The sequence below is a fragment of the Wyeomyia smithii genome, chromosome 2, assembly GCF_029784165.1.
Source record: "Wyeomyia smithii strain HCP4-BCI-WySm-NY-G18 chromosome 2, ASM2978416v1, whole genome shotgun sequence".
Classification (NCBI taxonomy): Eukaryota; Metazoa; Arthropoda; class Insecta; order Diptera; family Culicidae; genus Wyeomyia; species Wyeomyia smithii.
The window spans coordinates 33064571-33078242 of NC_073695.1; the positions used below are offsets into that span (position 1 = coordinate 33064571).

General features: G+C 40.0%; 2 protein-coding genes across 2 annotated transcripts; one reads left to right on the top strand and one right to left on the bottom strand.

The window, feature by feature from the left end:
• The first annotated feature begins 141 nt into the window (after positions 1 to 141).
• Positions 142 to 12191, top strand: LOC129723658 (monocyte to macrophage differentiation factor 2). The gene is made up of 4 exons (XM_055677995.1): positions 142 to 726; positions 9294 to 9750; positions 9913 to 10272; positions 10340 to 12191. The coding sequence occupies exons 2-4, from the start codon at positions 9304 to 9306 to the stop codon at positions 10619 to 10621; spliced, it is 1089 nt and encodes a 362-aa protein (XP_055533970.1). The 5' UTR covers positions 142 to 726; positions 9294 to 9303; the 3' UTR covers positions 10622 to 12191.
• Positions 12121 to 12875, bottom strand: LOC129723659 (uncharacterized). The gene is made up of 3 exons (XM_055677997.1): positions 12666 to 12875; positions 12467 to 12589; positions 12121 to 12383 (listed from the first exon to the last, which is right to left on the bottom strand). The coding sequence occupies exons 1-3, from the start codon at positions 12785 to 12787 to the stop codon at positions 12248 to 12250; spliced, it is 381 nt and encodes a 126-aa protein (XP_055533972.1). The 5' UTR covers positions 12788 to 12875; the 3' UTR covers positions 12121 to 12247.
• Positions 12876 to 13672: the final 797 nt, after the last annotated feature.

Here is a 13672-nt window from a genome sequence, read left to right on the forward strand (position 1 = left end):
TCGCCCATGCCTAATCGCTGTCAGTTGCTATCCGAAGCATAAAAGTTCAACATATAGAAAAAAAAAAAACAAACAAAAATGAACGCAATTTTTCATGGCTGAACGGGCTAAACTGACATCGACAGTCAGCTGAATTCATGCTTACCTCAGTTCATCGCTTGACGTCGCGGTGGAAGTGTGGTTGTTTTGTGCTTGCTTCTTCCGTGTATTTTTTCTACCTTCAAGCATCGAGTGCACATTTCCTATCAATATTACTCTACTTTTGGCCTCGAAAAAAATGTTTATCAGTGTACTCAACTGAAAAGCAGCTTGAGAAAATCCGTGAAAGATAGTGTGACTGATCTGTGCCAAACGCGTTGTAAATTCTTGGACGACGCTAGTACTGCATGTAGAATGATGCTGCTTTAAGTAACTAAACTAGGTACATATTCCTTAATATCATCACAATGCACACATCAAATAGCCTGCAAAAGTGACTTCAATTATTCTCCTGAGTATGTGATGCTGATGTGCAAACTAAGTAGCAGTTGATTGAAAAAAATCTGCAATTCCACTTCGCTGCTGTATCATTGCCTAGGGCATATGTTTGCAGAGTTTGAATAAATAGTACACGCGGCAGTCACCGATTGATTGAAAATCAATCGTTTTATCGGAGGCCCAGTGTAGATTCAAAGAAGAACTTGACCGAAGGAGATAACTGCGGTGAAGGACTGACTGGAATATTCTGTAAGTACTCCCCAATGTATGTGCATATAAGCCAATCTTGCCAAGAGGAAGATATCTTAAGTCATCTCTTGTGTTCGTACTGTGCTTGGTCAAATTGAACTTTTTTGTTGCTTTCCACTGATCACCTTTTAAGAAAAAAAGGGTTTTGCTAAGCATGCGAATGTTGCGAAACCAGACTTGCAAACACTGACCGAACACTACAAACATTCAGGTAGCGCACAGCTCAGTCGATTGACTGCTGGTTCACATTGAACTCAGTAATTAGGCAAAGAATCGACCACCAGTGCGTGCTAAGACGGTTGCACTAGCATAATAGCATACGTTTAAGCTTTCAAGTTACGTTCAAAAATAGTTGCTTAATCGGTTTAGTGTTTCACACTAGTTTTCATGAGACTAATTAAATGACTAAGTGAGAACTCTATTTAGAATTTTTCTTTAGTTTATGAAATGTTTGTGTGTTTGACCATGTATATCACCTAGTTGTAAAGAAATCAGCCAATTAAGAATATAAATGTTTCGCTCTCGAAGCAGTACGCTAATTGAAAATAAGAAAATTAAGCAAAACTGTCTCTTGCCAGTAGACGCCGGACAGTTTCATTGACGAAGACGTATGATGATGTCCCTGACACGTGAGGAAGATGTTTATTATAACTAGTAAAAACTGTAGAACGGATACGACAAATTAGTATGGAAGAAAATGTGGCCGGATACTTGAATGTCAAGAATTCACAACCAGGCTGCCAGTGTCTACCGTCATATACTTTGTTTTCCGCTAGAAAACGTGACGCTAGTTGCGAGGGAAAGAAATTCTCTTTTTAAAAATAAATCAGTTTCGCGACAAACTTGTACCGCCGTTAAAGTCGCGAAAATATCTTGCGTAACCTTCTTTTTTTCTTCTTTCGTATGAAACCCGACCGACGAAATCGTTGGTTCTTTAAGTATCAACCTACTTAGAATGCGAAGTATAATTTTTTAAAGCAGCTGTTACAAGTTGTCATTTTTTGAAGCTGTTGTTTCACTTTTTAACACAACAAATACTTGCATCCTTTCCTGCAAATGATGTTAAATCTTATGCTTTTTACGAGTTTATTTTTAAATCATTGTTGGTCGTTATCAGTGCAAAGACTGTCGAGGTTTTTGACTACCGCTGCGTCCTGACGTAAGCATTCTATCGATCTTTTGCTTCTATTCAATGTGCCTGTAAGTTTGCATACATCACTAGCATACTGCATAGCGTTGTAAAACATGAAAAAATAGAGAAATACGAGGTTGAAATTGAATTGACGGTTGTTGACATGTCGACAGGTTATTCACAACCACAAGTGAGAGAATGGTGTGGAAGAAGGCAATGTTTAGGTGTTAGTATTTTCATGGCTTTAAACTACTAAAGTTAGATGTTTTGAAATAAAATATAAAAGTGATTTCGGCTTGAATTGCCTTACCCGGTGGTTTTTATGAATACAATATTATTCATCGCATTGAACGTGTACTAAAAAATGTGAAATTTGTATCCGTTATTTTCTAGAATGTCAATGCGTGATTTTTTTTTTATTGAAACAAAATTCAATGTTGTTGATAGGAATGAAAATCATGAACCGGCTTTTTATCAGTTGTTCATATGCTATACCTTAAAAGCAGTGAAGGTCGTTCACACTGAGGACTGAGTTTCAGCTGATAACGGCAAAGTCCATACCTACTTCATCAATTTTTTCGTCACTTTTTATTATCATTTTCGCTGATATTCTAAAAATACACGTGCTGTTCATTGGTTTCCTATTAAAATTCTGCTCTTCTACAATTAAACCATTCAGCAGCTATAAGCTAGATGGCTTATCTATTGTTGGCAAGAAAGATTTGTCACGTTTGATATGTTAATTCGATTTTGGCAATTAAGGAGCTTGAACCCTAATTTCCTTATCTGATACTAGCATGCGTAATGCTGATTTTTATTTCTCAGAAAAGATGGGAGATAATGTAGGAAGTATTTTGCACCAATTAGACTGAGTACGCAATAAAATAAATGACTCTGAAAATATTTTAATTGTAAGCGTTAAGTTACATCATTGGGGCACCTGCTTGCCTGTTGGTGAATATACCAAATGAATAAATAAATAAGATAAATTCTTTTCAGACGTTCGTTGTCGAAGACGCAAGTAACGTATTGAAAATTAATTGATAACACTGCACCTTACACATGAAAACAATATATATATTATGAGTTATCAGTTTACATTGCATTAAAATTAATTTGGAGGTATTTGGTTTCACTTGTTTTGGACGGTAAAAATATTTTCCTATACCTACAGGGCCCGACAATTAAAGAGTTGCATTGATGCAAAGACGACATAACAAGATACACAGGTGTCAGATCTTCTCATATACCTTGCGAACTTCCAGTAATGTAGCGCTCCCGAACGACTCCCAGAAACATTAATGGCATATGTGTGTGTATAATGTATAATGTGTGTGTGTATAATGTGTGTAAACTATCGAATACGAGCTCTACAATAATGTCTTGTGAAACGTGCCAAACCCATAATATGCACACAGACACAGTTGATGTTTCTTGGACGCGTTGAGGGCGTTTCGACCTTGTTTTTAGTCACATGCAGGGAGCTGTGTGTCTTGTTATTGCTCGTCTTAGATTGAAGCAAACTGATAAATTTATCAAAACAAAAACAACAGCTTTTCACTTTTCGAAAATTCACTGGTAACGTCGACTGAGGAACGCATTGCACGAGGTCCGCAAGTGGTATTTTATTCCAGGCAGTCGCCAGGTTTCGCATCAGAACTTCCACACCCTCATGTTTTTAGAGCAGACTTTGACCTCCGATACACTCAAGATGGTGAAGTTTATAGGGTTCAGGTCCGGTGAACTCGTCGGCCGTTATGCGTTTGATTTTTTACGTTGAAGACATCCTTCATTCCCAAGAAAAAACCTAAAAGGTATCATTTATGGCATTTTTTTGAAAATAAAAAATAACTACACTACTACAAGTAGCACTTTTCTACAAGTAGCACTTTACTACAAGTAGCACTTTTCTGTAAAGAAGAATGATAGGGCTTTCATTTGAAGTAATCAGAATTCAGGCCGCCATCTTGAATTTGGCCGCCATTTTGTATGATATCAGAAAAATGCAGTTTTTACCGTGTTAGCAACTACCGCTTCTCGATCTGAGACCAGCATTGGAAAGCTGAGGAAAAATGCTATAAGTTGCAAGAAAAAAATTAGGTGAGCATCAGTGTTAACCCATCTATTGAACCTATTTTCCAAGCTGAGTTTTGAAATATTCAACGTACACCGCGCGATAAACGTAGTAACCTGTCTACTGAGACCAAGTGGATACACATGTTATGGGGCCGTTCAATAATTACATAAGCATATTTTTTCCCCTTTTAAATCCCCCCTCCCTCCCTTGTAAGACATCGTATGATTTTTTGATACCCCCCTCCCCCCTAGTAAGATCTTACACTGGCAGATATATAGATTTTTATTCTAGTTTTATCATTATGAGGCAAGAACAGTACTTCGTTTCAACTTCTGTCCTCTATTCGAGTAATTCTGAAAGTTCCTTTTCATGAATTTCACCGTCCACGCTCTCATGAACATGATTATTTGAACAGCTGGGTATGTGTAATGCCCACGGTCAATACATATTTTTTAGAATTTATATGAGCAGTTGTCCACGGGGGGTGAAAATCGTTTAAAATCTGTCCATGTGGTATGTGGATAGACATATGGACGCATCTGGCATCAAGCAGACCGCCGATTGGGCGAAATAAAAAATTATTCAGGACGTGACAATCGATGCTCGAGGTTCTGGTCATTCAAGCGGTGCATTAGCAACACGATCAAACCACACGAAGCCTACGAAGAAACACAAGCTGAAATCCAGTGTTTCAAATGCTAGAAGCTAGGACACTATGCTTCTGTGAACACTATCTGTGAGTCGTATCTGCAAGAAGGGCTACCAGGTCACGTTCAGAAGCCAGTGATGTTGAGAGGTGCATTAGGATACCGGGGATGTCATTCCCACGGGACGAGAGGCGAACGGTCTTTACAAGCTGAATCAATTTGGTCGATCCAGCGCATGTGATCTGGAGCTGTGGCATAGACGGTTAGGCCATTTGAATGTGGACAGCGTTAAGCGACTACTCAGCATGGTGATGGGAATGGACGTCCTGGCAGGCACAATGTCACCATGTTTTCTCTGCATAAAAGGCAAACCTTTGAGGTCACCGTTCAAATCAGAGAGAGCAACCAAAATTCTGGAGTTGGTCCATTCGGATGTGTGCGGAGTGCGTTTGGTGGCAGCAAGTATTTTGTCACCTTCATCGACGATACCAACAGGATAGTGGTCGCCTTCTTGTTGAGGGCCAAGGAAGGGGATTTCGGTGTTCAAGGCGTATTCGGAGAGATAACTAAGGAATACATTGAAGGGTCTTCGAATCGATATCGGCAAAGAGATCTCCTACGAAAGGTGTCTCCGTTACTCCCTATGAGAAATTCACGGGCAAGAAGCCCGATTTATCGAATATGCGTCACATCGTCACATTCGAAAGAAGAAGCTGTTGATCAGCAACACGATTCTGGACATGTAGTCCAAGGCAAGTTTAATCTCATTATCAAAAGCGTCAGCAATCTCTCGTTGGCTCACAATCCACAGATCATGGCGGATCCCTACGCTACTCGCAAGTCAGAGGTGTGGATTACAGCGAAACCTATTCGCCTGTCGTCCGCTACTCAACCATCTGCTATCTACTGGCGATGACAGCACAGCATTCAGCAATAAGGTATATACGAAGGAGCGGCAGATGAGCGTGGTTGCAAGTGTTAGGCAGCAACATTTTTCGCGTACTGAAATCGTGACGTCACAACAACCAATTTAACACAGTTTGGCATAGGAAAATATATAGATTTTGTTTGAAATCGTATCGAATGCATTATATTGTTGTACTATGATAATATCAGACAATACATGTGTCTCCCAGGTATTGTCATAGATTAACTAAACTAGCCCACCGTTAGTGAGATCTTCAAAATATTTTTTCATGGCAGTCGTCTTCGAAGAGTCTTCAATTTGATTGGTGTAAATGACCATTTCGGAGTTACTTTCCAATACTGATCGAGCGATATAATCATGGCGTACTCTACTCCATCTGATTCAAGGGGTCGCTGGCTTGTAAGTCCACATGTCGTCCTCTTCATCACTTGGGGTGAGTTCTTCCGCGATTCCAGGTGTGTTAGAGAGCTCTTTTTTATTTTCAAACAGGCAACTCATAATGAACTTCTCTTCGAATGGTGTGAAAAATGTATTTTGATATTTGGCCGAAGGAGCGTACCCAGCATACAAATTGGTTCATATAACTCGCGTTCAACTCTGTTAAGTGAACCCTTATTTGGTAAAAAATGACCATATAAGATGCATGAAATGAGCCTATGTGTACAAATCTGGAGGCCATATACGTACATTGTGAAAAAAATTGGTTACGATTTTGTATAACTTCGCAGGCTATCTTAAATGGCCTCATTTGAAACTTCAAGTTGCATTCTATACGACTAAGAGGAATGACGCATTTTACAATTTTATATGACGCGTTAAATTGCTTCATATATAACATAATATTGCGTTTTATAGGATTTAAATTTTATACGATATGAACAAATTTAATGTTGCATCTTATGTAATTTCAAACTTTACATGATCATTTGAACGACTTAGAATTAACATCCTCATACGACTTCTGGTTTGCTGGGTATTTTTCAGCTGGTGCATCTGTCTCGTGTTGCCTTAAAAGCTCTGCTCCGTCCGTGATGATGGATTCACCGATTGAAGTGTAGAAATTGTGGGAACAGCTAAAACGTAAACAATTACTTTTGGACAGCTACGAATGATAAATTGATACATTACCTTCCGATGTAAAATGCGCCAGGAATCGGCCTGGAACCTATGCCCGAAATCCTCCGCGCGAAAATATGAACGAATATAAAACATTACGGGAAGATTTGGTACCCGCCAGAACAAACGCCATCGTTTCTCTACATCGGGATTTTTGGGAGAAACATGTATACTAACTTTTAGGCTTAATAAACCGAAATACCACATGATTTACCTCCACACGATTGCATTCGCGTTCTTTGGTTACCGTGGAACGTTGAAAACAAGAAAAAAGTACAATTTGTCGAAAATCCGCACTGAAAACCGAACTCAAACTATTGTGACGTCAAAACTTTTAACTCGCCATCTCTGATCGCATATCGAGAACTTATCTGCCACTCCTTTGTAATATACCTTATTGGCAGCACAGTACGATCTGAGCGTACACATAATGGACGCTGTGACGGTGTTTCTCCATGGTGACTTGGATAGCGAGGAAACATTCATGGAGCAGGGATTTCAGAACGAACTGAAAAAGGTCTTCTAAGGTCGGCAGGCAAGCAGGGTATGGAATAAGAAGCTGGACCAACAGGTTCGTTGCATGGGATTGGTCAGCATGGAGTGGATGGCGGCAAACCGAATTCTTCGCTATCTTCGGGGCACCAAGGATCTTAGGTTGTCATACCGGAATGATTCTGAGACGAGGCGCTCATTCAGTATCTACGTGTTTTTTCGAAGTAGTTTTGCAATATCCTGCAGTTTGCGGAGCAAGCCACAGTTGCTTTATCGACAACGGAGGCCGAGTTAGTCACTCAGAAAGCATTCTGGTAGAAAGCAAGTGCGACAATCAGAGTGTTATCAGTCTTGCCGAGAAAAAATTGGCTATTCGGCAAGGACTAAGCACATTCAGGTATCATTGTGAGTGTGAGCGTGAGGTGGAGAATAAGTTAATCAAACTGGAACATGTCGCACCCAACTTTCAAGCTACAGACGTTCTCACTAAGGCGTAACCTAGCACGAAATTGTTCAAAGATATGAAAATGTTAGGAGTTAAAGAAAGTTCCGCTTAAAGGAGGACGTTAACGTAATAAGCGTTTTCTTTTTTATGTTAAATAAAGATCATTCTCTATTGTAACCAACTAAACGGGGCCGTTCCTAAACCACGTGGTCATATTTTGATCCCTTTTTATACCCCCCGTACCCCCCGTGGTCTTTCGTGGTCTTTTGGCCAAGTTGCGACTTTAACCACGTGGTCTTTACATTTATCAAGTGCCAAGAATTCGCTTAAATTGTTTGAATTTTTATTATTAAACATTCAGTACATTCTATATTTCTAATATGCAAAAGCTTTTGCTCTTGACTTGGTGGCAACAGTAAATTATAAGTCAGGAAAAAAGACCACGTGATCATTTCGTCAACCCCCCCCACCCCCGTGCGTGGTCTTTCGTGGTCTTTTGACTCATGACGTGGTCATGATCCAAACACACACAGTAAAAAGTGATATACACTTAAGTCGCTTTTTACGCGGGGATACGTGCCGCGTAAAAAAAACCGTGTAAATTCCGGAATCCGCGGAAAAAAACCGCGTGAATTCCGGAATTCGCGTAAAAAAACCGCGTAAATTCCGGAATCTGCGTAAAAAAGCCGCGTAAAAAAACCCGCGTAAAAAGCGACCTTAGTGTATTACTTGTGATAATAATTCGATTTATACAGATCCAATCAAGGTATAGTTTTAGGAGATAAAATTTGGTATGCAAAAAACAATCCCAGAGATTTCTCCAGATGGGTAAATATTTAGAAAACTGTTCCTGAATAAATGCCACTGAACGGGACTCAGCCGGCAGAAGTATTTAGACAATTTAATTTAGACAATAATCCAGTTTGAGTTTAGTTATCGAAAACCTCGCAGTTTCCATAGTCCATATTTCGTAATATGTGGCCTTATAAAATCTCAACAAATTTTCAACATACAAAAAGTGAGACTCACGATTCCCACGGGTTGCTCATCAAGCAGCTGCACAGTTATCACAACAGACAACTTAAATCCAGCAGAGATCATTGTATCAGACGTCTACAGCTGGAAGGCATTTTATCTTATCAAATCAAAAATTGTCAGTTTTTTCCGAAATCCGATTCGTTCCAGTCAAGCGCACCTCTTATCTTCAGCGTAAGAAGCGTGTCAAAATGATTTCGTATTTAGCAGGTGTATTTCGTAGATTTTTTTTTATTTCAACCGCTGATGGTATTTAAATGAACATCCTGTATCTTTCAAGATTAAACAAAACGTTGTTGTGTATCGGCTTGGAAGTGAATGTAAATACCGGTACCTATACTGTTTACGCACCCGACGTACATCCAATCAGCAGGTTCTATTTTGATCATCTAACGATTGGTTGGTATCTAGTTAAGTAACAGCGGGCAGAAAGTATGCTGCAGTAAATATATATAAATACATGAACACAATCGGCCACCTGCTGCAGGTGCGATTTCGCACGGTTGCGGCGTGCGAACCATGCGAGCATTCCGAACAAGTCGAAGTTAAGTGTGAAATTGAGTCCGTATATCCAATCAGTGAATCCAAAGCAGTAAATTTCGCGTCTACTCGAACTTCATCTAGTTGATAAAAAATGTCACCCAATATAAACAGAGCTTTATATCAATTTTCCGTTGCTTTTTTCTTCTCTGCAGACGCACCGCAATGCAAGATGGCATCACTGCTCGGCATGGAGCAACACACGGTAATATTTGCGTCTATGGCAATGGGGAGCTTTACAACGGAGGACACAGCACGACAGCACAGCAACGCCACACGACGACGACGACGACCTGCAATTCTGGCAAACTGCCATCGGCTTCCTCATCACCGGTAAAGACGAACTCAACACTAACGCCGACGACTTCACCGCATCACTTCCAAAGTATAAGTTCCAATAATGCCGGCTGTAACGGTGAATTTAAGCTTTGTGGCTACGAGAGCACTGAAGAGCCTAGCGCTGCGCACGGAAATCTTATGTCCAACAGTGGAGCAACACCGGCAGAACTGTTTGGAGCACTCGGATTTTGGTTAAAATTGAGGCATGATTTGTCCTGTGTACGGATGAAAAACGCACGTGCTGCACCCGGTTGTGCCTACATTCCCACCGAGGTTAGTGAACTTTCCTTATTTTGCGGTATCAGTAGAAAATTTTGATATTGTTATGAGTGTCATTGTGTTTCAATGGCGGGTACTTTCGCGTTATCTGTTGAGTTCGATGTTCGTGGGAACTTATTCGGTCAATGAGCTAGCTAAAGTTTATTCTACTTTTAGATTGAACACATTGCCAATGTCGTGACACACGGTGCTTGGGTGCTCCCATCGATGTATGCTGGAGTTAACTTACTTTGGCGCAGCAACAGTGGTGCCCAAATACTGGCGGCAATCATTTATGGTGTTGCACTGGCAATGCTTTTCTTCGTGTCTACATTCTTCCACTGCGTTTTCTACTGCAACCGGAACCGGCCGTTAAAAGATGTTCTTCACCGGTGCGACAGAGCTATGATCTATATTTTCATAGCAGGCTCGTACTATCCGTGGCTGAGCTTAGGGCACACGTCTCACCCGGAGATTGTCTCAGTGGTAAAATGGTGCGTTTGGTTGATGGCCATTTTGGGTATTATTTACCAACAGGTTGGTTTGTGTTTGCTGTCTGTGCTTCGTGAGATAAGCTTTATCAATCTTAAACCTATCATTCTAGATGTTTCACGAGCGATACAAGTGTCTGGAGACCTTGTTCTATATCGTTATCGGGCTGGGTCCGTCGCTGGTGATAATCTTCTGGGGTCATGAGTTCACCGGAATGGCAGAACTGAAGTTTGGCGGACTGCTTTACATCGTTGGAATTGTATTCTTCAAATCAGACGGTATCTTCCCCTTCGCACACGCGATTTGGCATTTATTTGTAGTTTTTGCTGCCGGAGTGCACTACTTTGCTATTCTAAATCATCTCTATCCTGTAATGGAGGATAGCAATACTTAGAGGAAAACAATGATATTATTTTTGATCACCAAAAAAACCCAAACGAAAACGAGAAAGTCGAAAGTGTTAGGAAGGTTAGAATATTTTTTAATTTTTTATAATCCTCCCGGAAAAAAAGCTTCTGATCTCTGTTTCAAGAGATAACGTTGGATTCCGTTTTTTGAATATAATTCAGTTAGTCATTTTTTTAGTATTGTAGCATGTCGAAACACATTTTGGGTGTTTTTAGAAACCCATGCCAACAACCGACTAGGCAATAGTATTAGCGTTGCACCGAATAATAGGGCTGGAAAAAAGTTTTTTTGTGGAAAGTATCAAATTTTCAGTTTACAGAATAATGGTTTTACCTTGACCTTATCAAGGGTAATTCACTTCAAGTCATGACTAATTTGGTTTTTAATTTTTCTCATCTTATCATCATGTTTCGTTGAATATTCGGCCACCTGTTAAGCCGAATATTCGGCCAAACAGACGGCCGAATATTCAACAGAACATGATGATTAAATAAGAAAAATTTAAAACCAAATTACTCTTGAATTAAAGTGAATTACCCTAGACATGCTCGAGCTCAAATCATTATTCGATAATCCGAATTTTCGGTAATTTTCAAAAATAACTTTTTCCCAGCCCTATTATTCGGTACATCTCTAAATTGTATATTCACAAAAAACCTGTAATGAAAAACAAGTCTGTTACCGCAAACCATAGCTGCAAAACTCGGATAAATCACTTCCCGTGACTAAAGCCAAACAAAAATAACGTTACTTTGTGATATTGTTTTTTTTTTCGTTAAGGTAATTTGTGTTAGTCCGTAGTTAGAATGATTTATGGAAAAAAACGTGCGTTTTCGCAAGAAAGCTACACTAAAGTCCAAATTGTCAGGAATTGAAAGTTTTCGAATGATACAGAACTTTTGCAGTTATCCATGACAGAGAAAATACTCATATAAATAAGCATCAACTGAATGCTAAAAAAGATTATAACGTTTGCCCTTCAAGCAAGGTAGAAAATGCTCCTTTACATAGATACAAACACACACACACACTAATGTATCCGAAGCTACTGATCACCTAGTGATTAGAAAATAGTGACAAGTTTGAGCAAAACAGCAACAAAAAACTCAATTATGAAACTGTACCACCATAACTTTATATCGAATACATGCTCGTAGTCAAGTTCTGCAAAACATTATCGCTGAGAGATACGTCAGAAACTTGACACGAGTATGCATGTGTATGCTTTTAGAAAATATTTGGCGACTTTTTTTCGCTGGTATGTGTGTCCCAAAGTGTTAAAAGTTTGGTTTACTTGGTTTTGCCTATTTAGATTTCAATTTGGGAATATTATATTTCAAAAAGAAATTGGAAATGGAAAAACTGCGTTTTTACCAGCAGCAAGTAAGATACACTTTTGTTATGAGGGACAATTCTCCGTGTGACACCACATAAACCCAAACAGTAGAAATCAAACCAACAGTAGTAAATATAGAATCAGAGAAATTAATCAGTTACAAATGAATGGAAGTTTCTTGCAAGATAAATCAGTGTAGTTAAATTTTTGAATGCAACAACCATCGATTAACTTTGTATTGAACCAACTTAAAAGAAACACCCGCACATTCACAGATCAATACACGGGGGAATTCATTATTTCGTGCAAACGCCGCGTCTGCTTGTCCGGCAATCGGAAAAATTTATCCAGAACATACTCGATTTCCTTCCTCGTGTGCAACGGAGGCCACAGGGTGGTTATGGCCATGTGTCTGAAACGCAATGAATATTCAAGAAGCTGTCCATCAACTTTATCACCAATCAATTGTCTTCCTTTCCAACTGAGACCACTAACCTGTGGAAACGCATCGAATCGTAGGCGGAGTTCTGCATTAGCTCTAGCATTTTAAGCTCGTGCTCGAACTGTTTGTCGTAGCGGAGTTTGTTCTTGTGGTAACGCTGACGGCACACAACCGAGCTGCAAGGATATTTAAGTGCGTATCAATACTAACGAACACTTTGAGGACGAATGGGAAAACTTCATCGCATCTTACTACGATACTTGGAATTTCGAGTAACTTGGGTATTCACTATCCACTGAGGTTTTAGATTTGGAAGATCCGGTTTGCTCGGATTTACGCTTCGCAGTGCTGCTGCGCTTTTTGCGTTCAGACATGATGAAGGGCCAAAAACTTTATGCTTCGCAAAAGTCACGTTGGTGCGGTAAAAACATGTGTAAATTTGAGGATTATGACAAGCGCAATCGGAAGCAGCGATAAATAGTCGAGCGGTTGTCTAGGTTGCGATCGCCGCAAAAATAGGTCAGTAAGGTCTACTAGTGCTGGGATATGATAGCAGTTGCTACTGGCAAATCAATAATGGAAGTATAGTTCGTGTATTGGGTAGACATGGTAAAATCATGCTTTTGTCTGTGTTGTTCTTTGACCGGCCAAGGCCATTGTTAGTCCCTCTCGCATGGGATACGCTTGATTGCTCCTTTTAATAGAAAAACATTTGACGGTACATTAAACAACAGAAGCTTATCATTTATTACCATTTTACCTATACTAACAGAACCTTTGTATGGTTAAGATGATAAAATCACACACGGGCAGTTGTTGCTTGTACTATCAGGTCCACCGTTGGTAAATCAATCCTACTAGAATAACTAATATGATTTTATTGTAAAGTATGCCTTGTTAGTTTGAATGCTAGTAGCAGAATGATCGTTTCATTCCACTCGGTCCATGGCTGCAGTTCGCCAGCTCTGCAGTCTGCATAGTCTGTAGGTCGTCTTCCACCTGATCGATCCACCTTGCTCGCTGTGCACCTCTCCGTCTCGTCCCTGACGGATTGGTTTCAAGAACCATCTTAACCGGGCTGTCGTCCGACATCCTTACAACATGTCCAGCCCATTGAAACCTGCCAATCTTAGCGGTGTGCACGATAGATGGCTCCCTAAGCAGTTCCTGCAGTTCGTGGTTTATTCGCCTTCTCCACACTCCAATCTCCATCTGCAGTCCACCGGAGACGCAACACCTTCCGCTCGAAGACCGCAAGG

What these genes read in the sequence shown, in the direction of transcription:
- LOC129723658 (XM_055677995.1), top strand. Translation starts at nt 9,304, where the DNA reads ATGCAAGATGGCATCACTGCTCGGCATGGAGCAACACACGGTAATATT. An exon ending in GTGCCTACATTCCCACCGAG is followed by an intron (nt 9,751 to 9,912) that starts GTTAGTGAACTT and finishes TTCTACTTTTAG; the next exon opens with ATTGAACACATTGCCAATGT. An exon ending in TGGGTATTATTTACCAACAG is followed by an intron (nt 10,273 to 10,339) that starts GTTGGTTTGTGT and finishes CTATCATTCTAG; the next exon opens with ATGTTTCACGAGCGATACAA.
- LOC129723659 (XM_055677997.1), bottom strand. Translation starts at nt 12,787, where the DNA reads ATGTCTGAACGCAAAAAGCGCAGCAGCACTGCGAAGCGTAAATCCGAG. An exon ending in TCGAAATTCCAAGTATCGTA is followed by an intron (nt 12,590 to 12,665) that starts GTAAGATGCGAT and finishes ATATCCTTGCAG; the next exon opens with CTCGGTTGTGTGCCGTCAGC. An exon ending in GATTCGATGCGTTTCCACAG is followed by an intron (nt 12,384 to 12,466) that starts GTTAGTGGTCTC and finishes ATTGCGTTTCAG; the next exon opens with ACACATGGCCATAACCACCC.